This window comes from Fusarium sambucinum, chromosome I (genome assembly GCF_050947815.1).
Source record: "Fusarium sambucinum isolate potato_lamoka chromosome I, whole genome shotgun sequence".
Lineage (NCBI taxonomy): Eukaryota > Fungi > Ascomycota > Sordariomycetes > Hypocreales > Nectriaceae > Fusarium > Fusarium sambucinum.
Genome location: NC_139294.1, coordinates 7,503,114 through 7,529,733, shown reverse-complemented (window position 1 = coordinate 7,529,733; position 26,620 = coordinate 7,503,114). Strand labels below are relative to the sequence as shown.

At 47.5% G+C, this 26,620-nt stretch overlaps 8 protein-coding genes across 8 annotated transcripts; 3 read left to right on the top strand and 5 right to left on the bottom strand.

The window, feature by feature from the left end:
* Positions 1–167: 167 nt before the first annotated feature.
* FSST1_005175 (uncharacterized protein) lies at positions 168–2,125 on the bottom strand (the record flags this gene model as incomplete). The annotated part of the gene is made up of 3 exons (XM_083231425.1): positions 168–1,081; positions 1,137–1,385; positions 1,459–2,125. The coding sequence occupies 3 exons, from the start codon at positions 2,123–2,125 to the stop codon at positions 168–170; spliced, it is 1,830 nt and encodes a 609-aa protein (XP_083088605.1).
* A 3,099-nt stretch (positions 2,126–5,224) lies between these two features.
* On the bottom strand, positions 5,225–6,407 carry FSST1_005174 (zinc-dependent alcohol dehydrogenase; the record flags this gene model as incomplete). The annotated part of the gene is made up of 3 exons (XM_083231424.1): positions 5,225–5,326; positions 5,375–5,831; positions 5,881–6,407. The coding sequence occupies 3 exons, from the start codon at positions 6,405–6,407 to the stop codon at positions 5,225–5,227; spliced, it is 1,086 nt and encodes a 361-aa protein (XP_083088604.1).
* A 1,174-nt stretch (positions 6,408–7,581) lies between these two features.
* On the bottom strand, positions 7,582–9,357 carry FSST1_005173 (uncharacterized protein; the record flags this gene model as incomplete). The annotated part of the gene is made up of 1 exon (XM_083231423.1): positions 7,582–9,357. One exon carries the CDS (start codon positions 9,355–9,357, stop codon positions 7,582–7,584), a length of 1,776 nt encoding a protein of 591 aa, XP_083088603.1.
* A 299-nt stretch (positions 9,358–9,656) lies between these two features.
* Positions 9,657–10,847, bottom strand: FSST1_005172 (uncharacterized protein; the record flags this gene model as incomplete). Its single annotated transcript, XM_083231422.1, has 2 exons — positions 9,657–10,653; positions 10,705–10,847. 2 exons carry the CDS (start codon positions 10,845–10,847, stop codon positions 9,657–9,659), a joined length of 1,140 nt encoding a protein of 379 aa, XP_083088602.1.
* A 1,857-nt stretch (positions 10,848–12,704) lies between these two features.
* On the top strand, positions 12,705–18,708 carry FSST1_005171 (uncharacterized protein; the record flags this gene model as incomplete). Its single annotated transcript, XM_083231421.1, has 5 exons — positions 12,705–12,721; positions 12,768–16,656; positions 16,781–17,089; positions 17,149–17,230; positions 17,279–18,708. The coding sequence occupies 5 exons, from the start codon at positions 12,705–12,707 to the stop codon at positions 18,706–18,708; spliced, it is 5,727 nt and encodes a 1,908-aa protein (XP_083088601.1).
* A 228-nt stretch (positions 18,709–18,936) lies between these two features.
* Positions 18,937–21,027, bottom strand: FSST1_005170 (acyl-CoA dehydrogenase/oxidase; the record flags this gene model as incomplete). The annotated part of the gene is made up of 1 exon (XM_083231419.1): positions 18,937–21,027. One exon carries the CDS (start codon positions 21,025–21,027, stop codon positions 18,937–18,939), a length of 2,091 nt encoding a protein of 696 aa, XP_083088600.1.
* Positions 21,028–21,789: 762 nt separating this feature from the next.
* On the top strand, positions 21,790–22,584 carry FSST1_005169 (glutathione S-transferase family protein; the record flags this gene model as incomplete). The annotated part of the gene is made up of 2 exons (XM_083231418.1): positions 21,790–21,959; positions 22,011–22,584. The coding sequence occupies 2 exons, from the start codon at positions 21,790–21,792 to the stop codon at positions 22,582–22,584; spliced, it is 744 nt and encodes a 247-aa protein (XP_083088599.1).
* A 1,631-nt stretch (positions 22,585–24,215) lies between these two features.
* FSST1_005168 (uncharacterized protein) lies at positions 24,216–25,186 on the top strand (the record flags this gene model as incomplete). The annotated part of the gene is made up of 2 exons (XM_083231417.1): positions 24,216–24,507; positions 24,618–25,186. 2 exons carry the CDS (start codon positions 24,216–24,218, stop codon positions 25,184–25,186), a joined length of 861 nt encoding a protein of 286 aa, XP_083088598.1.
* Between the last annotated feature and the right edge of the window lie 1,434 nt (positions 25,187–26,620).

Sequence of the window (26,620 nt, the reverse complement as noted above, 5' to 3'; positions counted from 1 at the left end):
GGCTCTTCTATATGCATAATTACTATTTAATGATATAATTGACTTACAAAAGCACACCCGCACCGTTAATTAATCGTTCATAAGAATGCAATCATCGGAAGCACTGTGAAATAAAATTGTCTGGTTGTATATTTCTACTACTGCGTGGATATCCACGGTATAAAGTATTAAGAGTAAGTGAGCCATCCATGCCAAGCATTCCTCATACGCTCGGCTCTATCCACAGTCAGGTAAGCTGAGTTAGCCAACCTCTGTTGCAACTCCTTAAACTTGGCAGTTGGCGCGCCCTTCTCAAACAACATGTCCAGCTCAAGGTAAGAAAGGCCTTGAGTCTCTGGAAGACGGAAATAGCAGTACAAGAAACAAAGGAAAGCGGTGGCTGCATAAACAAAACATGATTTGCCCTGCATGTTCCATGCTGTTGGGTTCAGCATCTGAGGAACCATCACATTGTTGATGATCATGAAGATGTTGTAAACGACGCGCGCGAGAGCAATCGTCTTGACGCGCAGACGGGTAGAGGGAATCTCGGCAACGATGACGTAGCATGTTGGACCGATGCTCAGATTGTAGAGAAAGGTTGTTGTAATGAGAATTGCTCCAAGTGACCAGTTGAGGCCCTTTTGACCTTCGAGGACCACAGATACAATACCACCAGCGGTAAGCATGACGACGGCAGCAGCGAGACCAGTAAGGTATAGTTTTCGACGACCGATGTGAGACAACAGGAACCAAGAGATGATACCTCCGACCAAAGCCATTCCATACATGCCAGTGGACAAGCTGAATGAATGAGAAGAGTCAAATCCGGCTTGTTCGAGGAAGTAAGGTGCATAGCCAGTTAGGATCCAACCGCAAAGAGCCTGGACGGACCAGACCATGCACGAGATCTCAGTACGGCGAAGGTTGGCACCTTTGAACAGGTCCATGTAACTTGAACCGCCGTAGTTGAGCTTACGTTCAATACGGTTGGTGTGTTCCATGACAGCAATGGTATCATCAATGTCAAGCTGGGATTGCTTGGTGAGACGCTGAAGAGCATGTCTGGCCTCGACCTTGCGCTCACGGCGGATAAGCCACCCTAGTTTGTTTGTTAGGCTGATGCTTGTCAAGTCAGAAAAGGATTATGAGCTTACAAGGACTCTCAGGAGCAAACGTGATGCCAATAAGAAGAGGGATGGCAAAGGCCCATTGGAGAGCGAAGGGTAAACGGTAGGACCACTCAGAATCATTATGGACGAGGGATCGCAAGACACCAGTACCAAGCAGTTGACCGATGACCCAACACATGTTGACATTGCTGAGAAGACAAGCACGGATGGCTGATGGTACAACCTCGGCAGCATATGTGGCTGCGAGTGTTTGGATGACTCCCCAAGAGATACCTTTAGATGATAGTCAATATGAGTAACCTTGAATGAAGAAAGAATTAAAGTGAAGATGAGGGTGAGTACTTACCACAAAGTGCCTGAGAAGCAACCAGTACAGCAATGTTGTGTGCAAAAAAAGCCGGAAAGACAGCCATACACATCCAAGCAAGACTGATAAGCATCATCTTCTTGTACCCAATACTATATGTGATCCATCCATGCAACAACAGACCAATGACTTCACAAGCAATGGCAGATACTTGCAGTGCTGTCTGCCAAAGTGGTGAGATCTCGTAGATTGGCCCCGTTGGCGTCTCGAACAACTCGCCATAGCGTTCTCGAAAGGCAGGGAAAGCAACAAAGCCAGCAACAAGACTCTTGTCATACCCCTCCATGACAACAGTAAGGAAAAGAAGTAGAGACCAGAAGATAGCTTTGGGGAATTGTTTACAGCAGCCTATGATGGTCATGTCCTTTTCGTTATTAAGCGCACGACGCACTTTCTCGCCTGTGTCGTCGGAGCTGTGTGATCCACGAGGAAGCCATAATATCTCGACAGCATTCTTGTTGGGGTGGTTATCTGGAAGGTCGAAGGTGGTGGATGCATCTTGGACAGGGATTTGGTTGCCTTCTGGGTCGTGTACCTTTGTCTCGATTTCTGTGACACGAAGGATGGCTTTGGACTGGACAGGGAGGAGGACTATCTCGTCTTTGCTACCATTGTCCGACGAGGTAGATTTCCCCGAACCGAACATGGTGACTGTAAAGAAAGACAGAAATTAAACGAGAGATTTAAAAGGAATGGATGCCATGTGGCGATTTAGATGATTAGTGTCATCCGATATGAGACTGTCAGATGCAGGTCCTGGTTCTGGTTGCATTTATCCCACGGCCACGGACAGACATATATAGGATCGACAACACATGGACCCTCTCGGTTAGAACTTGGGATGACGGTGCGTCTTGCCATCTTTTGCATAAATCACCAGCTGGGGTAAATGACCCGTGCACTCCAGATTGGTTCACCTCCATAGAAAATAAATAGCTTGCGACTACGAAGTGATACAACGGCCGTTCTTCGGCGCTGCTCTGTTTTCTCCATGGGCAGAGAGTGGATACTCTTATGAGAAACTGGAGAAAAGAAAAGGGTCGAACCAGAAAAGAATAACACTAGCTGGACATTTTCCCCAATGGGTTTGGTTCTTGCGGGGGAGCGTTTGAGGAGGCAGAAGCGAAGAAGAAGATCAAAAACATCATTCCAGTTGCGTTACAACTTTGAAGGGCATCAATTCTTTGTTCCATCAGGGGTTCTAGAAGCTTGGACAATGACGATCGCGCAAAGACAATGCGGCTCTTTTTCTAAAGCTGTTTTCTTTTTTTACAACTGCCAGTCGATCTCCCAAACAAATGGCACGGACAGGGATCTAAAAGCATGGCACCATCTCTCAGGTTCAGTCAGCCAAGATTTGTTACTAACTGTACCGGGGACCCGGATCACCAAATCAAACTGTTCTAGATCCGATCCTTCGCGTCTTGTCACTTGTTTCCTAGAGTCAATAGTAGCATCTTTAGTACATGCCACCTCCCTAATCTGGAAATGCAAAATCCTTGAAACTGAATAATTTAGGTAACTGTCAAAGAGCCTCATTAAAGAAAGGAAAAGCTTTTACGGATAGTTCTCGTGTGCTTGTCTCACCATGTCCACAACTGATTCTGTATCCACTCCTCTCATCCCATGGGGAACTGGAATTGTGTGCGGGGATTGGTTCGGAAGAAAGGAGAGTCGATGAGTCTAGTTTAGTTTGATTTTAGTGTGTTCCCCTATTACGTACTAACAGTCAGACACACTGGACTGACTTCTCTGTTGGACTTTCAGCCCCGAGGACAGAGCATCAGCAGGTCAACATTGTGTGGTGTGGCGTTACAATTCCGCACGTTCTGGCTAAAAAGAAAAAGCATTTTTCGACAGCCCCTGCTCGCCATGCAACCTCCAGCTGAAGAAGTAAGCTCAATCCCCTCCCATTTTCAGTTACCCGAGGGAAGCCGGAACTACACGTGATGCCGACTAATAATCCTCAAAGCTCTTTAAACTCCTTCTACGTCCTTCCCCGAGTCCGTTCTCCGTTTTAGACATTCAGCCCTCGGAAAAGCGTCCCGGATCTGCTGAGGCCAAAGCAGAATGCTACACAGACCAGATTGAGTCATGACCTCTGTCTGGCATCTGGCATGCTTCTCCACCGTTATTTAGCTTTTTAACCGAACCTGACCCCTGATCTGACATCAATTAACGTGCTAACCGTCAAGGGACGTTATTTCCGAGGGGCATTGGTCCAGAATCGGATTATGTCGGCTTTCTTGACCTGAACCCCAGTACGATAACTACCAACAGCTGAAATAATTGAGAATCCATCAGCCAAGAAATGATGTGCAATAGGTGCAGATCAAGCGTGTCTAGTGAACTAGTCTTGTCTTCGGCAAGTGTTCTCTCCTGGCTAATGCGAAGGTTTGGTCTCTGAAACTGCCAAAACGGTCATGGCGGATGATTGACGCCATGTGTCTTTTCGGCGCGTCTCGGATTTAGGTTTAATAAGACATTTTAAGACATGCTTTTCCTGCAAAGGTCGAGACGCGACTTGTGTGCGCGTACCCTACAGCTTACAGCTGGAATGTGCATCTTGGTATTGAACCGAACGGAAGATTGTCACAGTAAGCTTGAGTTGTTCGAAAATAAAATTAAAATAAACAGTGTTTTTGTCTCTTTACCTCAGTATTGAATACATGCGGAAGCGTCAGTGGCTTGTTGAAAATATGCAAAGCATACGTTCGCCGACTCAATTGGTGATGGCTTCATCTAAGCCGGCAGTCCACTCGGTTCAATTAGTTACCGTCTTGAGTAGTAAATTATTCTGTAAGCACAATTACTGAGTCGTACATATGTTCCTTTCACTATTTAATAGTAATCTAGGCATATCGATTGATGTTTTACAGATTCTCTACTATCGTCGCGATTGATCTTCATCATGAGACAATAATTGGTATGGCGATAAACGTTGGATGCAACCTTGGATTCCCCGGATTTCGCTGTCAATAAACGACAACCGCTAACAATAAAAATGACGTCGGCTAGTGACTTTTTTCGCGAAGGAGATTTATTCGGCCCTTCTTGTGAAATGTTGAGGGGAAATAAAGTTGGTGATGCCTTGCGGGCCTAGACGTGGGTTAACGGCCCTTTTATTGTGAAAATGAGGAGGCGGGTACTTTGACGGAATCCGGGGTTGAAACGGTGATGCATGATGCAGATGAAGGTCGATATGAAAGAGAACAAAAAAAGCAAGTTGATTGTCAAAGTTGCGTTAATCAGTCATCAGTGGATAGGAATGTACTGTGTATATATCCCGCATTCCAAACATCATAGTCAGGTACAACCAAAAGACCCACAATGAAGAGTGCGACGATCTCTGTTGATCGCCGTTAAGAGTTTTGTAGTTGCAGTAGTTTAAGGGGTCACAATGTAACCCATACTATAAAAGAACTTGCGAAGCCAATCATAGCTCAACTGGTTATCCCAGCATTGCAACCTCGGTCATATAAACGACAACGATACATACATGGCGCATTTATTCTTCTGTTAATGCAAATGCAATCCAACTTGTGAATGTACAAACCAGAAACAAGGAATACTTCAACATTACAGGAGAGGTGTGTTACTCTGCAAATATACGCTGAAGAAATTGAGGTGGTTGAATAAACTCATGTGCTTTATCGCACTTCAGGAACGGCTTATTCATTGATAATTAATGTGCTACATAAAATGACATCTCCAACACACAAAGCATCCAATACTTCTAGGCCCATCATGCTGCAACCTTGAGAACACAACGACCGGCAACCTGACCAGTCGCTAACTTGTGCACCCACTCATCAAGATCCTCAAGCTTACCCTTTGACAGAATTGGCTATAATCAATCAGTACACAATCATTGCCTCATAGACGATAAACTTACGCGAACAAGACCTCTCGCTGTAAAGTCAAGAGCTTCCTCAACGTCCTTTAGACTTCCGGTAACACTCCCCACAATCTTCAGCCTCCGCAGTGCGACAACCATCGGTGGCGCACCAGCAAGAACAGTAGGATCCTGAGGAAGTCCGACGGCAACAACTGTTCCGTTTGGACGGAGATAGTTGGGGGCTGATTCATATGCTGCTCGGGTCGCAGCTGTGACAATGACACCGTGGGCACCATGCCCAGTGATCTTGAGCACTTGGGTTGCGATGTCTTTGGTGGTCTTGAAGTCGATGAATACCTCGGCGCCGAGTTTGATGCACAAGTCGCGCTTCTCGTCGCCACCGTCGATGGCAATGACACGCATGCCCATTGCTTTGGCATATTGAATTGCGAAATGGCCGAGACCACCGCCTGCGCCAGGAATGACCAGCCACTCTCCTGGGGTGACTCCCGATCTAGTATCCAAGTTAGAACATGCTGAAAGCAAACGACATCTTCACTTACCTTTTACAAGCAGTGTACGCGGTGACACCGCCACACATGATAGGTCCAGCCTCTTCGTCAGAAACACCATCAGGTATCCTGGAAGAATATCTCCCATCTGCAACAACATACTCCTGGAATGTCCCCGGCGCAGAGAACCCACTGTTTGTTTGATCCGGACAATGGACCTCATCGGAGCCAACTCTGCAAAAATCGCATTCCCCACAAGTACTGGCAATCCACTTGACGCCAGCTCGATCTCCAATCTTCCAGCGCTTCTCCATGCCTTCACCCACGGCCACGACAGGGCCGGCACCTTCGTGGCCGGCGATGCCATCAGTGATTTCCTTCATACTGACGCCGAAATCACTCCATTCATCGTGGAGAAGAGATTTGTCTGAACCACAGAGGCCGGTCCAATTTACCTTGATGAGAATTTGGCCTGGTCCTGGTTTAGGTAGGGGGACGGTCTTGACAGGAGCCTTTGCATCTGGGCCAGATCCTTGACGGACTGCTGCGCGTTGATGTGAGGGGATTTGTAGAGACATGTTGAAGATGTAGAGATAACTGGGAATGTTGTCGAATGCAAGTGAATTTAGATAAATGACAATATCATGGGGGAAGTTGGGATATTTATCCACGACCTCACGAGTAGCACAATATAGATAGGTAACCGAAGCATCGTAGATTTGTTGAGACACGGAAAATGCATTACCGCCACCCAGATCACATCATCCAATTATGTCTGAAATGTGAATTTGGAAACATGTATCTGCAAGTGAACAGCCAGTAATTGAGTACGCCGAGACCGAGGTACGGGTAACAGGCATCCGTGGGCCAAGAAGATTCCTATCAGGAAGAAGCATGTAGGAATGATAAAAGCAGGGATAGAAACTGGGACGATAGAGAACGGACGAGTCAGACAGTCCGAAGTGGCCTGAGAACCCCTCATGATCCGCGGAATGACAGCGGAGAGAAGAGTCCTGACAAGAAAGAGGGGACTTTGTGCTGATCGTTTTGAGCCTATATGCATGTTTGGACTCTACAAATGTCCGTTAGCCCGAGTTGTATACCCTTTTCTCTCCGCAAAACAAAACGTGGTTGTGGGTCCGGGTAACTAGTCAATATCGTTATCAGGCGTTGAATCGTCAGAACTTCAATCCTGAGTGGATGGAGGTCAAAGGAATGGCTCCATAGCCAAGTTATCTTTTCTCGACATAATGCGGGGAAGTTGGACTGATGTCATTGTAGTCCAAGAGAATATCACCTGATGTTGATCTTGAGGAAAATTAGCGGCAAGAATGGCTTCTAGCACCCTTTAAACCTCTAACTTGTTAGTTGATGCGCTTAGAAGTCAAAGCTCTGCATCAACTTGGTGGATCTATGATTATTAGATAACTCGGCAAAGTCCTCGGCATCGTATATTCCGAGGGAGCGCTGAGACTCGGTATTGGGCATCGCGAATTCAGTCACCTAACGTGGCAAGCAAGCGAAAACCATTTGTGTCCAGTGGACTGGTACTGGGCTACTGAACAAGTCTCAACATAATGGAGGGCACGATAGGTTTTGGCTTCTTTTGATTAAGTGATGGATACATTGGAATCGATGCCGAATTCAAAGACGACAAGAAGCCGCGAGTAATAGGAGATGGCAATCGCTCTGAATGCATAAATAGTGTGATGAGATATGATGAATTGCAGCATATGACTCGATCGAGGCTGTTCATATGCTTCCCATCATATCTACCCATGGCAGCATATCCTGATGTCCCCTTCCTTCAAGCTCTTGCTTCCAAAGCCTCGCGTGCCTCCGATTCAGTAGTCCTTCTGGATGACCCCTCTTCACAAGAATATCAAGCATGGCCATATTCTTCTGCTCCAAAGCGATCTTTATCGCCTTTCGCACATTCTTGCTATTCCTTTCCGCACCAATATCAAACAGAAGTTCAACCATTTCCAAGTCCCCTCTGCTGACGGCAAGCGGTAAAGATATATCTCTCGGCTTTTCACTATCCACCAGCGTATTGACATTCTCATCTTCAAGGTCCTTGGACGAGTGTGTTGGAATAAGGTGAAAGCCCAATTCAACAAGCCTTTTGACCAAGGGCATACAATTATCCAAAACAGCACGATGGATCCTTGACATTCCCCAAGAAGCCAAGGTATGTGCCGCGTAAGTGTCTCTGTACGAGGTCTTAGTCCACCAGATACCTTCTCTCTCAGTGAAACCTTCCATGATAGCATCGTAAACAACATCAAACACATCGACACTTTTCGTCTTGTCAAGTATCTTGCTCAGCTCAATAGCTGCAAGCTTTCGGCCGCTGTAGTCTGTGCGCCCTAGCCAATCTAGCTCATGTTGGAGTCCTGGAAGAATGATGCTGTATCTTGTCAAACACGGACCACAGGCGATTGCAAAGCGCAGCCATTTCACGCTTTCGGGCGTTTTTGATTCGGTGATAATCTCATGTCTGACAAAGTCTTGCTCGCGAGAGTCTCCGGAAAGGCTGTATAGTAATATGGTGGCACAATTCATGTTGTCTGTTTGTACCATCATTCTAGCAGAGTTTGCGAGTCGGATGAGAGAACGTCCGCAGTCGGGTAGCCCAAAACCGCGTTTTATGTTGGCCCCGTTCCGGTCAACATGTGGGAGCCAGGGCGTAAAGGGTGCCAGCCGTTCAGCCTCTTTATCAGAAGTTTGGTCGTTGTTCTCATCATCAGTGAAGTGGTCTGGACAAGTTACCGATTGTGCTTTGGCGAGTATTGTTTTCAGTATCTCAGGCTCATCGATAAAAATTGCCACGGCGACTAGTCCATCACGCACAACAGCGCAAGTTTCGTCCAGGCACGTGAATGGTATGTCGTCATCCGACAAAGGGTTGCCGGCGAAGAAGTCGTGTCGATTGTGAATGTAGCCGTGCTTTACTACGAGCTCGCAGACCACTTTGACTTCTTCCTCGATTGTGGTATTACAAGACGTGTCACGGTCAAGTTTGTACTGCTTCATATGCTCTGCAACAGCTTTCAGGACAACATGGTCTCGAGTGGGCGGCTTTTGTCTGATCTTTCCCAAGGTCCGAGCTGTCAAGTATCTTACGCAAAACTCGTTGCTTGGAATGAAGTCGTGGTCTATTGAGTCCGTAGAGTTCTCAGGGAGCGGTGACTGCGCTCTAAAGTACCTCGGTAGTTCATCGTCTTCACCATATTCGGAGTCGTTGTAGCTATCAAGAAGACATGGGTAGGTATAGCCATCATCATCGTCGATCCTCACATGAAATACTTTTGTACCACGTACTGGGTCCCAATACACCGCATCTTGAAGTATGCTAGACTCGTAGATAGCTTCCATTCCGATCTGGTAGAAATGTTTGTTGATAAGACATAACTCAAACATCTCGCGAATGGGTAGGATATCTGCGCAGGCATGGAAGATGTGAAGTCTGATCTCAGTGGGCAAAGTTTCTAGTCGGCTGAGACTTTGGTTGCTGGTAGGCGACATCCTTGGCTGGGTTTAGTGGCGTGATCAGCGTGTCTTTCTATCTTGTTTAACTAGGGTTTTGTCAAGAGAATCGAATTGAAGGGTAAGTTAATGAATGGATGTGTTTGTGCAAACAGACGATCAATGCAACCTGAAGTGTGTATTCATTTGAGAGGCGAAATCCTTCGGTTTCAGTGACTCAGCTGAGGAGGCGGTGCCCCCTGGGTTACTCCACTAACAAACAAATTTCCTTATTTGATTGGTCAGAAAATAAGCTTGTGAGGCTACAGGTACAGTAAAACAAAGATCGTCATTCATGCTCATAGATCCTCATTCCTTAAACTTCCCCAACCATTGGCTCTTTGCCTCACGATCCCCAAATCATCCATATTCAAGAGACCAATCTCATTATCTATCAGCACACGCCACGCGATATCCCTCACATTCGGGGGCTCAGAAGGTGTGTCCCAGTATCGAGCCAATAATCCGCGAGATTCGGCCTGTTCGATCTGTGTTGATGTCATATCCCTCTCTCTTTTTGGTAAAACATCTAGCGAGCTCTCATAATCGGATCTGAACAACTTGGCGTTTCGGAACCTTGTGGACGCAAAGTACGAGTTGGATTGGTTGAAGCGATATGTTGGAGGCTTGGTATCGAAGTTATCTTCCATGGATACTAGACGTTCAAGTTTGGCGTCCCAGAAGATATCTCTATGTGTTGAGTTCATTCCTATAACGGATTCGAATGGCGCATTTCCGCTTACCACGATAGTAAGTGGGCGTGTGATCCTCGCTGTACCATTCCAATAAGTGAGATAGTTCAGATCTCGTAGAGGCTGCAAATGTCGATCCAGCTCAGCAAAGGTCTTTGTCCCAGAAGACTTGAAGTCAATCAGCAGAGTCAATGTTTGCTTTGGAGCTTTGTCGAACAACCCTCTCCATTGACCTGTGAGTCCCTCATTCTGAGCCTTGACCATACGCTGCAAAGGCTCCAGATACATTGTCTCGAGCGTTTTCTTACTACTAAGACCCAAGCTTGAGTGGCCAACGAGTAAGCTTGACCTTTTCAGATGAACATCTGCTTCGACACTGATGCATCCTGAGCCAAGAGCATCAAAGAGAGGAATATGACGCTCGTAGTCGTTGTGGGAGTGGATTGGGACAGGGTCGGCATTGCGAAGGAAGGACTGGTGGGCATCGTCCCAAAGTTCTGGGCTTTTATATGTGAGGCCGCTGAAGCGGATGTCGTATGGGTCATTCGATACACGGATCAGACCTTTACTAAGGTGTTGGATATAGATGAGTTCGCCAATACATCTACACGACAATTAGTTGGGGTGAGCGATATATGTGAGTGTATGAACACACAAGAAGAATAACAGGCCGGCCATATATCTCAGCCAGTTCTTTCGTAGGTGATGCCGAAGGATCATCCTTCTGGAGGGACTTTTCTCAATATCATCAACCATTGCAGCTTCACACGAACTGGCAAGTCTGTAACCTGAAGCCATGGAGACTTTTCTGTGCCACGAAACCATTCATTCGAGTTTTTGAAGTTGTTGAGGCCGTTGAGGGGAAGATTGTTAGTTATACGAGCAATAGCGCTAGTAGAAGTTCTAGACCGATGCTCGACTCGAGCACCGAATTAGGCCGACGGGGTCCTCATCGAAGGATCAATCAGGCAACTCTATTCGGCAAAGCGGCGCGGACCAACGACGCCTTTTACGCTTTGGCCAATTACGAGATGATCAACAATACGGTAAATGAGGAATTCTTCACAGCCACGACCATATGTTTCATGAAACGATTACGGGATCGACATGTAACAAATGCGTGACGCAAGCTTGTTGTCAGACAGCTACTCAATGAAAGAGAAAACTTTCTTGTTTATTCGTATTGATGTGTGGAGCGTAGGATTGTTCCCAGGTGATCACAGTTCTAGATCATCAACGAACAGGGGCACAGTTCCCACCAAGTCGAAAACGAAGGATTTGTGACTTCTTCTAACGCGCTGCGCCATAACCCCGCGTCAGCACGGCTTGAATTTATGTCGACTACCGACAATATAGCTCTGCCTTCGGGAAGAATACGAAAAAGGCAATGGCCGGGAAGCTAGAGTTGCAAACTAACCGCAGCAAGTCGAACAGCTCATAGGACCCGCATTGAATGGACAGGTAATTTTGATCTGATACTTTGAAGCCTGAAGGGTATAATAAGTAAGTAAACACTCGCTGGGGGTTCGAGGTGGCCTTGTCATCATACTAATTCGTACAGTTAAGGGTTTACAAGACACCCACATGGGAAGCTGACGCACTTTTCTATCTCTCAATCTCTAACAGTAATATATAAAAAGGTCACGGGTTGCTTTAAAGGGACTAAAGATACGTCAGTGTCACGGTATTCCTATGTTGTCAACACAAGCTCTATTGTTATACCGTCGGCGTCAGTCGTAGATATTGTAGAATGAAACAAGGCCCTTGTTTACCGGGCCCACTGTCAACATGATAATGCGGCTCAGACACCAAAAATGGTAGTCGCCGGAGGCATAAGAGACGAAATTAGCGAGTCAGTTCATGTCGTTTAGGCAACACTCTCTGTTAATTTAATTTGGCAGCCTAAAGATCAAATGCCAGGGTGACAAGAAGTCTATTGGACGCTTTGAATGTCACAACTTCTGCCCATTTACGTGTCATTCAGCCAATAACTGGCTTGTACTGTCTCATATCATGGTCGGCCTCTTGGGGCATTGCGAGTGACATACATGCCTGACCAATGAATCCTGGCCGTTGCGGCTGCCGTAGGTCACCGATAGTGCAATCATCTGAGCCATGCCAGTTTAAGCGCCCGGTCGCTTCAGAGAGACCTTTCAGCTGGACCTGAATCTCAGCCACTATGCGACGCACATATAGTTCTACTCGCGCCGTTATAAGTCTTTTGTTTTTATCAGGCCCTAGCAATTCGTAATGCAGAAAACTGAGTCAATAGTCTTTGTATATATCACAGTGGCACGTGCTTTAAAATGTCGCATTTCACTGTCATACTCTTCTATGTAACACAAGCATAATGATTCAACAAATGATAGTCGTTCTTGCAGTCGGCTGTAGAGTCCCTCTACGCTTTCTTGCATGTTACAAAGGGAAATCAGTTTGTTGGTCCACGTAGACAGGCCTTTTTACATTTCGACTGCAGGAGGCCGACCATTTCGGCCAACATGTCTAACTACCAACAATAACCCCCACCAACATCAACTATTTTCAAATCATCTCTCTTCACATAAAGATCGCAACATCCCGATCATTAATTCCCAAGCTGTCTACATCAATAATAGTCAAAAAACTATTCCTTGACCTTTTCTACGTAAGATAAGCATGGCAGAAAATCGACGGTAAGGCAACCCAGCCGCGTCAAGAAATCGTCACTAACTCTCTTAGAAATGGCCGGAAGGGCTTTACGTCCAACAATCAACCTCGAGTGTGTCCCCATTTTCTGCGAAATAGGTGTACATACGGTCAGAATTGCCGATTTCTACATGATACTTCCAGCACGCAGAGATCCGCCAGACCCAATCATACCAATGCCCCTAGCGCTCCTCGAGATGGGAAGCTGCAACAGTGGAAAAAGCTCATCAAGTTGGGAGACTCGGGATCAAATTCGCCCGAATTGACGAACGTTGCTGTGGGTCAGTTCTTCCAGCTCGGTTTAGAGTTATTGGACGGTGATATCGGCGCTGCACAAGAAGCCATCAAACTTCTCGCCAAAGACTCTGGCCTGATGTTTATCAAGGCGTTGACTGAACGGCATATCGCACACCCCGGAAATGTCAACAAGCTCGCTCTTTGGGAGTCCGAAGTCAGACCGCTGTTTTCCCTCATCACACACCCCCGAGTTGTAGACTCAGCCGTGCTTGAACAGCAAGTCGCTGACTTGTTCAACTTTCTTCTTGGAGTCCAGGGTCGGCGAATGTCTACACTGTTCAACTTCATTCTCCAGCTCATGACCGAATTGACACGTCCTACACAAAGTACTTTACGACTTGGAATACTCGAGCTTTCGCTTAACGTGCTTGCAAAAATAATCGACTGCAACACCAACAACATCGTCAATCCAGAATGTGGCAGGCTGGTCTCCGCATTTGCCCGACTCTTGCATCACAACTCTAACAGTAAAGATAACTTCTCATTCTTGCAGGCGTCCAAGTATGTCGAGTACATGCAACAACGACTGGACACTGGCAAGGATATCCCAGATATGATGTTCAACACTCATATGCCTGTATCGAGAGAGAATTTCGTGCTCAAACGAAATGGACCAGGCACACTCTCCGCTGACGGACGTCGCCACAACAATGACCACACTGACATCAGGAATATCCAAATCATGCCTACCTTTGATGAGATTGCATCTCCTCGCGCAGAATACTTGCCAACAAAGCATCCTTCCCAATGGCATATCGAAGGAATTCGAGGCCGTCTAGATCGAGAGTTTCGACTTATTCGAGAGGACACAGTTGGTCAGCTTCGAGACGTTGTGCGTGATATGATGGAAGCTGCTCGAGACCCAAAGCAAGGTCCACTTCAAAAGTCCAAAGCCATGAGAACTTACACCTACGAAAGACCCATGCCCGTTCATGTCGATTGGCATCGAATTGGAGGTCTCGAGATGGTTGTGTGTTGCAAACAGCCCCCTGCCGTCAGTAAGCTAAACGCGAAAAAGCGACGAGAGTGGTGGGGGCATTCCAAGAGATTGCAAGCTGGCGCGCTTGTCTGTCTGTTCGATATCAATGGTACGGTGTTATTCTGCGTTGTGTCTGACACCACAATGAGATCGAAGGACGACAAAGAAGGCAGGAAGTTGCAAAAGAAAGTTGAGGACCAAGGGTCTAATGAAGAAGTCAGAACTCTGTCGGACGACGAGGCTGTTTTGTTCGTCAATCTGAGACTTGTGGACCCAAATTCCACAGATATCTCGCATGCCATGCGTTGGTACAAAGACATCCAATCTTCTCCGCGTCGATATCTTGTCGAGTTCCCAGGAGTTCTGCTTGACTCATTCAAGCATACTCTATCAGCTCTGCAAAAGATGCATGAGAAACCTGATATTCCATTCAAGAAGTTGTTGGCGCCCAAGAACGATTCAGACTCCGATGTGGATGTCGGACTACCGCAATATGCGAGAGTGCCAGGCTTCGCCTTCGACCTCGGTTGCCTTACCACTGACAAATCCGCGCTCGCTATGAACCCTCGCTCGCCTCTTGCGCCCGAAACCCTGGCACTCAAAACAAGTCTCGATCCCACTCAGTCTGCCGCTTTGCTAAACACTCTGACCAGAGAATTGTCGCTCGTTCAGGGTCCTCCGGGTACGGGTAAAAGTTACACTGGAGAGAAGATCATCAAAGTTCTCCTGAACAGTAGAAAAAGAGCGAAATTAGGTCCGATTCTTTGTGTCTGCTACACGAACCATGCTTTGGATCAGTTACTTGAACATCTCCTCGATGACGGAATCAAAAGCATCATTCGTATGGGGTCACGCTCTAAGTCTGAACGACTTGAGAATCTGAACCTACGCGCTGTTGCCAAAGAAACGTTCCTAACAAAGTCTGAAAAGGGTGGCCTGTGGGAAGCAGACCAACAAATCCGCCAACATGTCGACGAGGGGCAAGAACTGCTGCGGGAGCTTGCTTCATGCCAATCATGGACCTCCATCAAGGCCTTTCTGGCTTCCGAATACCCTCGACAGTCCGCAGAGATCTTTGGAATCTTTGGAGAGGATCGCGACGGGTGGAAAACAGTCATTCACCAGCCCGAGATGGCCATTCAACGTTGGCTGCAAGGCGGAAGACATGTTGCAGGAACCCGCCCTAGACGACTTGGACAGCTCAAGCTTGCTCCACTTCAAACTCTGAGCAAGGAAGAACGGGCCACCCTCCATCGGCACTGGATCGAGTCAATCAGGGATCCGATCATAACCAAACTTGCAAGGCTGGATCTAGAATACAAAGATGCCGTGCGACACAAAGACGAAATCCGTGGGGACATTGACCTGCGCTGTCTCAACGAGGCAGATATCGTTGGCGTAACCACGACAGGTTTGGCCAGGAACTTGACTCTCTTGCGAAAGTTGCGATGCAAGGTGATGCTTTGCGAAGAGGCGGGTGAGGTTCTTGAGGCTCATATTCTCACGGCCCTCCTGCCTTCCATAGAGCATGCCATCCTGATTGGCGACCATCTACAGCTTCGCCCTCAGATACAGAACTATGATCTGCAAAGTAACAACCCACGTGGCAAGCAATTCTCCCTCGACGTTTCCTTATTTGAGAGGCTAGTTGAGCCATCGCACGACACGGCGGTAAAGATACCTTACAGCGTGCTTGAGACTCAACGACGAATGCATCCTTCAATCGCTGAACTGGTCCGATCGACGTTGTATCCATCTCTCAAAGACTCACAGAACGTGGAAGACTATCCACAGGTAGTGGGTATGAGACGACGTCTATTCTGGTTCAACCATGATCGACCTGAAAATGCAAACGGTAACGACGAGTCAATGAGTACTTCCAGGTCCAACAACTTCGAGGTCGACATGACAGTTTCTCTTGTTTCTCACCTATCGCAGCAGGGGAAGTACGGAGCAGGGGACATCGCGGTCCTCACACCATACCTGGGACAGCTTCAACTCTTACGACGTAAGATGGAGTCCATGTTTGAGATTTGTGTCAACGATCGGGACGCGGACGAACTCGAGGCCATTGAAGGCGAGAATGGCGATGCTAGTCTCCCAAACCTCGGTCCTCTACGAAAGACCACCCTCCTCAAGACTGTCAGAGTGGCGACCGTTGATAACTTCCAGGGTGAAGAAGCTAAAGTTATCGTGATCTCTATGGTTCGAAATAACCCTCAGAAGGAGTGTGGTTTCCTGAAGACCTCGAACCGTATCAACGTTCTTTTGTCTCGTGCACAGCACGGCATGTACATCATTGGAAACAGAAGCTCATACGAGAGGGTACCTATGTGGAATGAAGTCATCAGAATCCTGGCCGGTAATGGCAATGTTGGCGCGAAGCTGGAACTTCAGTGTCCCAGACATCCAGAGACAGCTATGTTGGTCTCTCATCCCGAACATTTCTCTCAAATGTCACCTGAGGGTGGTTGTCGCCTTGTCTGCGACAAACGACTGACGTGTGGCCACCCTTGCAAGCGCAAGTGCCACTCAGATACCCTTCACCGTGCCGTCAAGTGCTTAGAAGCCTGTCCCCGATTAAAGCAAGGATGCAATCACGCGTGCCCCCTCAAATGCGGAGAGCCTTGTCAGAAGAAATGTCTCGTCAGACTTGAGAAAACCGATGTACTGCTTCCATGTGGACATCGCCTTTCTTCTCCGAAATGCTGGGAAGCACAGAACCCAGCGTCTGTCCGATGTGTCAAGATGGTCACCAAGAAAGTCCCAGGATGTGGTCATGAAGTATACGTCAAGTGTCATGAAGATGTCACGACAGATGACTATAAGTGTCTTTCGCCATGTGGGAGCCATCGCACCTGTGGGCATACCTGCAAGACGCGTTGCTTCCAATGCAACACTCGCAAGGACGGGGAGACAATACAGCAAAATCATGGTATATGCACCCAACGCTGTGGTCGGAACTACTCGACTTGTCAGCATAACTGCGCTCAAAGTTGCCACGGCGATGCACCTTGTCAACCATGCAAGGAACGATGTGAAGTCCGTTGCATTCACTCAAGATGCGACAAACCTTGCAGTGAGCCGTGCGCTCCCTGTGCTGAGGCAACGTGCGCTTCAAGCTGTGTTCATTCTCAGTGCACAGCACCCTGTGCCGCTCCTTGCAACTGGGTGCCCTGTTCTCTGAGATGTGACAAGCTCCTAGACTGTGGGCATCAATGTAAGTAACACTGATTTGGTATTGCAGTTTCCTCGCTGACTATTATAGGCCCATCACTCTGTGGAGAAGTCTGTCCTTCTTCTAAATTCTGCCAGGTCTGCGCAACTGATGATATCAAGTCAGTATGTGTCGACTTCATCATGATGACGGAATACCGAGATATTGATCTGGACGAAGAGCCCTGTGTCTTCCCTAACTGTGGACACTTTCTCGCTGTCTCTTCAATGGATGGTCAGATGGACATGGCAGCACACTACACACTCGATGCCGACGGTCTTCCCACGCAGATTCTTCGGAGCTCTGAGCCTTTCTCTTTGGATGGCCAGGACATCAAGTCTTGTGCCACCTGTCGCGGTTCTCTCCGCAGTATCTCACGATACGGTCGGATTGTGCGCCGAGCTATGCTCGACGAGGCGACAAAGAAGTTCATCTCTTGGTCAAACGATGAGTATCGCTCAGTGGCATCAGGACTTGTGAGTGAACAGGAACGCCTGGTCGCTATGAAACCTCCTGGGCTACTAGACCGCAACCCTGGGACAAATGCGAATTTGACTGTTTCAGGCTCGCGTCAGAGACAACTACATATCCTGAAAGAGTTTGTTCATACAAGATATGATTCCATTCTCAGATTTCGGAAATCTGTGGTATTCTATGCCGCCAAAGTGAGAAGGGAGGAACAACCTTTCCAGCGCGTCGCAAATCTTGTCAGGCATTCCAACATTCATCGGGGTGGGCAGAATGAATTCCGATACGACCAGGCTGTCATCCAAGCAAAGGGGACCCTCCTCTCGGCGGCATTGCTTTTGAAATGCGACATATTGATTCTTTCCGACTTCTTTGGGCTCTTGGTCGGTGGGAAAGGAAAGTTTCCCACATCAGAAGTCCATCTCGACTTCTCGTGCTTCATGAACGACTGCGATGCCTTGATCAAAAATTCTCAGACCGCTCTGTATCCACGAGAGGAGACTCAGGGTCACATATTTTATGCTCAACTTTGCGCCTTCTCCCGCCAATGTGCCTCTAAGCCCTCTGAACCTAATCAGCAGAATGGCCAGGCTTCGATATCTGTATCAACAGCCGTTCCTGACTCACTAGACCAGCTACGTGATAAGGGTCTTGGTCACATTTCAAAGGCGAGGAATCTCCTTGAGAAGAACCCGTCATGTGCGTTCCTCCAGAAAGAGATAGACGCTGCGGAAGAAGCTCTGAATGGTGGAGTTTATCGTCCTATTACAGCCGAGGAGTTGAGACAAGTGTATGCTGCGTCTACGGGAGAGTTACGTGGAACGGGACATTGGTACACGTGTCGTAACGGGCACCCTTTCACTATCAACAATTGTGGTATGGCGATGCAGGAAGCAACGTGTCCAGAGTGTGGAGCTCCGATCGGTGGACGGGATCATGTGTCGGTCGAAGGTGTAAGGCACGCCACAGAGATTGAAGAGATTGCGAGAGGAATGGGAGGAGTGCGTTTGTAGAAGGATAAGCTGTAGTCTTTATTGGTAGCATCATTGGACATGTCGGGCCTTTTGGAAGTACTGGGCGTGTCAGTATTTACTCCAAAGATAGAACAAAAATAGTCATTCTTTAAATGTAAAGTTTTAACTGTGATTTCAAAGTATCAAAAGGCTTGACTGTATTTAATCTATGTGTAAAGAGTACTGGTACAAATAATAACATTCTAAAAGTCGTGATATCAAGCGCTATTACAACTTGGCCTTGAGGCCATTCTTTCGGAACAGCACATCCGATGCAGGATTAGAATCAAAGATGATATCGTTAACTGGGTTATCCTCTGAAGCACGACGGAACAGATCCTCGTACACCTTGCCATCAGATCGTCCCAGGGCACTGTCAAGCTGCCAGTCAGGGAACGACCACGCATCGACGAGACGAACAGCGTGGGGACGGATCTCATCGAGGAGAGAAAGCGTACGCTTTGTGCGCGCAAGCTGGATCTGGCGAACCGTTGTGGCAGCGCTGGTGAAGAACTCGGAAGCAGAGCTTTGAAGGTGGTGCAGGGCGAACAGCTCAAAGAGCTTGTGAAGAAGAGCCAGGGTGTTGGTATCGAGAGAGGCTTTTGTGGATTCCTCCTTGAGAGCCTCGTGGAAGTTCTTGACGACTTGGTACTGAGCATACGCAGTGGAAAGGCGCCAGAAGTCGATCAGCAGGCTGTTCCAAGACTGCTTCTCCTCGTCTCTGTGCTTGAGGGCCTCAAAGGTGAGGAAAGACACGCGCCAGGCGAAAGCGTCAACAAGATCTTGGTCGCTGTCAAGAACATCGAAGGCAGCACCAATGTCTTGTCTTCGGATGAACTCCTTGAAAATACGAGAGATACCGTTGTCGGGGGCCTTTCCTGCGAGAACGGCGCGGGCCGACTTGAGGAGGTATCGGGCGACTTGCTGGGTAAGCATGTAGTTGTCACCCTCCCATGTAACGGTGGGAAGATAATCGGCATACCAGCTGCCAATACCAGAGAAGGCAGAGTAGCCGTGGCCACCACAAGCGCGACGACAGACTTCAAGACCCTCAGCAGCGGTGGTGGAAGCGAAAGCCTTGAGGGAGCAGGAGATGGCGTGCAGATCGGCCAAGTGGTCGCTACCAGGGCTGAGCTCCTCAGGCCCGGGTCCACGCTTGTTGGCGTCGCCTACGTCTCGGCTCTGGGCCATGCGCTTCTGGTTCGCGTTGTAGAGGTTAATCATAGCGCGACCGGTGAAGTGAAGAGCATAAGATGATGCGAGCAAAGGCAGGAGACGGTGCTGTACCATAGTGTAGTTGAGGACCTGGTTCTCGCCCACCTCACCAGAGGCATCGCGGTCCTGGAACTGTCGTCGAACAGCACAGTATCTTGTGGCGATGGTGACACCGCGGGCAAGGACAGAGCCAGACTGGAAGACGATGGATGATCGAATAAAGGTCAAAGTTCCGTAGATAAGAGCTGGGTTTGAAGGGCGGATGTACTTTGATGTCTCGGGGTCAATGCCAGAGAAACGGTTCAGCATGTTGACGTGGGGGATCTTGACGTGGTTGAAGAGCAGGAAACCGTTATCCATGGTGTTGTAACCGAACTTGGGACCGATATCACCGACGTGAATGTTCTCAAGAGGCTCGTGGGTCTTCATGTCGCGAATTGGCACGACGAAGGGGTGAGGGCCATATGATTTGCCGTTGAGGATGAGTTGGGCGACAACGACAGCGTGGTTGGCTGCCTTGCCGAGAGAACCGATCCACCACTTTGAAGCAGTGAGGTGAGGAGAGTGCAGAGTGAATGTCTTGTCCTCAGGGTTCCAGGTGGCGGTGGTCTCCAGGCCTCTCACGTTAGATCCGTGGCCCAACTCAGTTTGGGCGTAACATCCGATGATCTCATAATTTCTAGCCTTCTCGAGGAAGAGCTTGTGCTGGGCTGGTGTTCCCTGTTCTTCTAGGGTCTTCAAGAACATTGTCGCGTGGAGGCCATAAGGTGTAGGCTCGCTGATGAGATCATTCGCAACATGATGCTCCTCCTCAGTCCAGTTGTGCTTGTCGCTAAGACGCTTCAGGTGCTTTCCTCTGGCGAGGGCAGCCTCGAGACGATCTGTGCGGCCACGGAAGTAGTTCTGTGACTTATCAAACACGGGATCATCTTGGAGGATCTTGAGGATTTTGGCATTGCGCTGGAGGACTTCCTTTGTGAAGAGGAATGTGGCGAGTTGGTCGACGTTGATGTCTGATTGAGCGCGTTCTTTCGCGATGAGCTCAGATCCTTGAGGGCCTGAGGGAGTCAGGGCCTTGACCCAGTCTGGATTAGGAGGAGGCATTTTGTGAGTGTGAATATGAGTTATTAGATATTACCCCGGATTATGATATTTACCCCAGAGTTGATAAGTTCGCGGGGAGAAGTTGAAGAAAGGAGGTGTTGAACTTTATGGGGAATGGTTCGGCTGAGCGATGTCGGAAAATCGATGAGACTAAGACTCTCAAACCTCGGCTGTGTCTTGAAAGGTGGGTCATGACGACGGTCTTTATCTTTTGGTGCCGAGGCACGTTATCAACGATTCTTGACATGAACAACAGACCCAATATCAGAAGTGAATTCAAGGGCTGAGTTGTAGATTATCATGTGTCGTCTTTACAACAACCGTTATCGGCATTTCCCAATACACTTTTGAATGCGGCACAACCGTTTCAGTACCGATTTGATCATCTATCGGAGATGGAAGATTATTCTTGCGGAATGATCTGATAAGATAAGATGCAACCAGGTACGCGTCACTAAACACCGTCGGCATTTATTTCATGCCCGATTCCCCTGAGTGTAGGGTGACCAATTTATTACTTTTAAATATCAATAACCATCTATCTACAACATAACCATGACGGTGTTGAGACTGTTAAAAAACGATTAGATATACCAAATAATATGTAGTGAATATACATTGAATCTTATATTTTAGGCTGCCACATCGTCTCAGCCAATAAAATAGATGCCAGCGATCAATCCGTCAGCTTCCAGACGTACTGGTTGAGATCTGACATGAAATCCAAACAACTTCCCATTTTCACTGTAATCCATCATCAATATGACTGACTCTCAACAACCCGAAATCATTTTATACGACTTGGCTTGCACCAAGAACGTCTGTTTCTCTCCCGTAGTATGGAAGATCCGTCTCATTCTCAACTACAAGAAAGTCACATACACGACTATTTTTCTCGAATTTCCTGACATCGCGCCGACTTTACAAGAGCTGTGAGTCTTGTTTGTCTCCGAAATCAATCTCTGCTTACCTCTACACACCAGTGGTCTCGCCTCGCATCCGCCAAGCTCCAGGTCTCACGTGAACTACACAGTCCCCACGATCAAACATGTTCCTACAGGTACATTCCTCATGGACTCACCTGCCATCGCCAAGTTCTTGGAGACTACCTACCCCAATCCGCCCCTTACTCTCACATCCGAGCTTGGACAAGAGATTGAGGTCAGTGCTCGTAGCGCAATCGGCCCAGCCTTGCGTGTCTCAATCACACCACGTGAACACCTCATACTCTCACCCCGGTCGCAGGAATATTTCCGTGCCAAGAGTGAAACCCTACTTGGCTGCAAGTTGGAAGATCTCATGAATGAAGAAAAAGAAGAAAAAACTTGGGAAGGAGTCAAAGACAAAATGAAGGAGCTGAGTGATTTGATGATGACAAACAAGGAAAACGGACCATTTGTACTGGGGGATCGTCCCAGTTACACAGACTTTTTTATTGCGGCTTCGCTTCAGTCTATGAGGACCATTGATGAGGGTGTGTTTCAGCGGTGCGTGGTGTATCCTGGTTTCAAGATGATTTATGAAGCTTGCTTGCCATGGATGGACAAGAGAGATTAGACTACTCAAAATGGCTTATATTGTCAATGAATGCAAGGTATTTCAAGAGGCAGACATATACAGGGACAGAACTGGCTTGGCTGCCAAAGGGAAACCTGCCAGACCCACTCAAACACCCTAACAAGACCGTAGAGATTGCCTGGGAGCGCGTTTGTAGTGTACCGATGTCTTGGATGGTGTCTTTGATTCGAATGATATGTCACACTTCAGCACGGGGGATAATTGATGGGCAGTGTATGAATGGGTGCTCCCATCTTGGCCGCCCCAAAATTCCCGCAAGGCGATCAAACTTGGCAACGCCGAGCCTCGACGAACCAATCACACTCTATGGGATAATCTAGAGTATCTTGAATAGGTAGGGCTGAACCGAAGTGAACCCCGCAAGTTCAAGATAGCATTCGTCGGGTATCTATCTCTAGATCTTGCAGGTGCGGATAGTGCCTTGCTAACTACTGCTCCCCGCAATGTGGTTTGTGGGGTGTAGTCTTACACGAGGCGTGATGGATTGAAGGTCTTGATTGTGTGTTGCCATCTCTACATGAGAGAATCATTGCCATCTCTGTGGCTGCTAGAATGCGGCATGAAACTGTGCATGACCAAGTTTCAAGATGTAGGTTATGATGTTATGGCAATGAAGCAAAAGATTACGCATCATCACATGATCGCAGAGCCTTACCTGGAACGGAGGACGATCGAAACCCCTCTGAGGGATAATTGATACAACGCATGACAAGAATGACTCGGTAATTTGCGGGATTATCAGTGTTCTCGACTGCATTATCTGTATGTGCTGGCAGGTCTAAAAGCTGACTTCCGATATTTGAATAGCATTCGGAATCCTAGTCGTTTTATGGAAAGCAGGAAGTTATCGTATGCATGTTATTGACGAGAATAAAAAAAAAGGTTGCAACCCTTTCCGAAAATTATGCCGACACATCATCTCTTGTCATTTCTTGGTAAAGGTGGTACCTCGTACGTAACCCGATAATCTAGGTGATATTTAGTATTCGCTATGCCGAGAAAGTATTTATTTATTGCTCTTGGTATCAGTTCATGGTTGTGTTTGAGGTCTCATACGATATTTAACATGACAATCAGCCATCAGACGATGGCTCAAGAGTCTTATTTTTAACCTTGGATGTTAAGCTTAAATTATACCCCCAGAGACAAAAAACCAGTAGCCTACACAGAACGGTTAGGGCGGAATCAGCAGACTTGGCAGCTAATGAGTCGATCGTTTGTGGGGGGGTTTGGTCCCTAGCTTAGCGTGCTTGGCTTAAGAGGAGGCCGCCAGCGCCTCACTTTCAGGGCTAGAGGCCTCTAAAGCGTGAGAGAAGAAAGGTTACGACGAGGCCAATCCTGTTCTTGGCTCTCGCTATGATCTCATTTTGCTTGGCTTGGCGTCGGCTCATGATCAGAATTTGCTTCACGTGTGACGTTTGCAATGACCCCAAAAAGCCCACTTCTTGGTTTTTTTTTTTGTGCCCTTGGAGGCGATATTATGAGTCTCAAGCCCTGATACAATAAGAGACCTGACTCTTTAGATACCATTTACTTACTCATTCTCTCAACTCATTTCAACTCAATCAACAACACATCACTTTACACTTTACCTGTCAGTCATATCAGCTATGGGTGTCAGAATCGCTACCCTGGAAGACATTCCCGCCTTGAAGGAGATTATTCTCAAGGGCTTGTCAGAGGATTCCGTCTTCAAGTACTGCTTCCCCTCAACTCGATCAGAAACAGCGTCAAATCACGTCGAGACTGTCCTCAAGAGAATCATTGACGCAGAAAACGTCAGCTGGCTCTGCTTTGTGGTTGATGCTCCCAAGACTCACGACCCTGTTTCCTTGGCCATCTGCCAAACCATCCACCAGAATGCCGATGGACAAATGGGCGTTGCCGAGCAGGCTGAGCAAGGTACGTAACGTTAAATTGGGTGGCCCCTCTTCTCACCTCCACTATACTATACTACCCACAACATACGAAACCTTGATTTGTTTGGATAGTTACTAATTCTCGTATTGCAGTCTTTGGTCTAGAAGCAGATGATAACCAGACAAAGACGATAAAGAGACTCTCTGCTCTCCAGCAAGGCATCACAGAAACTCAGCAAAAGTACCTTGCTCGTCACACCGAGGTCATCTTTCTTCATGCCGTCATCACGCATCCGCACTGGATTCGCCAAGGTTTCGCCAAGACGCTCTCCAAGCAAACCCTGCAGGTTGCCCGCCAAAAGGGCGCCGTAGTAGTAGCTTTGGCTAGCCCCTTCACCGGCTACGTCTTCTACTCTGGTACCAGCTTCGCCAATTGCGGCCGCACAAAGGTTGAGACCGACAACGACATTGAGAACCTTGAGCTCCAAATCATGGTTTGCAATCCTCCCAAGCCTCTTGAGCAGCGCCGTAGCTCTCTCATGGATTACTTGGGCGGAGCTACTAAGAAGATGTCACCCGCCGGTAGCAGACGCGAGTCATACGACCAAGACGCTGCAGGCGCCCAAGAACAGAGGCGTGGCTCATTCCTTGACATGTTCGGTTTTGGCTCAAAGACATCCAACGGTGTTGACAATGATACCCGCAGAAAGTCCCACGCTTAGACTTGTCCTATGGAATAGACACAATTCTTTATAGATTGGGACACGGAGTGTTTTTCCTTTTTGTAATTATTTTTTTACTATTGTCCCAACTACCTACGATCTTACGAACTTTGCCGACTGCAAATATATACCACTACTCTTTTAGAACCCCGCACCCACTGTGGTTCATGCCCCATTATGCTTCACCGATTTTCATGTCTCACATCATGCATTTACAAATGCTCGCCAACGCACAATCAGTCAATTGACTACATTAGATCACCCGAATTACGCGTAGTACAAACCCTGAATACCAAGACAATAACATGAGATTTTCCCCGATTATCCAATTGCGCCACTCAAGGTGATGAGATATCGGAAATTTTAAATTGACTCACTATATGGCAGACTTTTATCGTTTTAGCCCTAGAACAACAACGGCTTATAGCATGCTCCAACAGCGATTAAATCAATCAACAGCGATATGCGTGAGGTGATTTAGAAGAGCTTAATGCAGAGCCTCGAACATGTACCGAATGTCTTGAATTAATTTTTTGAATTAGAAACTGAAAATAAAGTTCCAATTCATCGTGTTACATTGTTGTGAATTGGCCTCTTTAGTTTGATGTGAGTACCAAAGTCACGATGAGTTCTTATTTTAATATATGCATGTCCCAAAATCAACATTTGTCACCTAACCACCTGCAGTTTTTAATTACAGAACAATACATCCGCACTCAAGAGCCTCATGCCCAGGTTTCCAAACATTCTTGGCAACGGCATCCTCTCATCTTGTCCGACGCAGTACAATGCTCTGAAGTGCTGTCGCTACAACCAGACAAGCTTGTCTTCTCACACGATGACAATGGAAAGGCTGCGCATCGGAGCGGGGACAAGTGCCCTAAATAGTAGAAGCGGAGAAGACTTTTCTACTGATATGTTGTTGTACTTCGTTTTTCCAGAATGACCTGAGAAGGCTGAAAGGAACGCTCTCTGATCTTCGACCGTCGCTATTAGCCAAAGTGACTTGACCCTTGGGAAGTCGACTCTTGTTAGATGTGGACTGAACTTCAAGATGAAGATGTTGCCTAGAGTATATAGAGAACAAGGCGTGTGATAATCGCCATCAAAAAGACTGGATGGATTGAACATCTAACGATAGGTGGAGAGGACGACTGCTATAACTTTGATGGGCTCGGAATGTTTCTCCGCCCTCGGTAATTTTCATAGCTCAGGGCAGGAAGACGGAAGAAATGGAGCTCCTGATTCGCACCTATACGAGATCGTATAAAAGGTCCTTTTCAGCATATATCTCGATATTAGGCCGATTTAGACACAAGTTAGCTCAGTTGGTATGGACTTGGATCAACCACATGGACCGTCGATCAACGAGCGGGGAAATCGAATGGTTAACACGATCAAGAGAACCCGACGAGCTCATCCAATGATGATCCT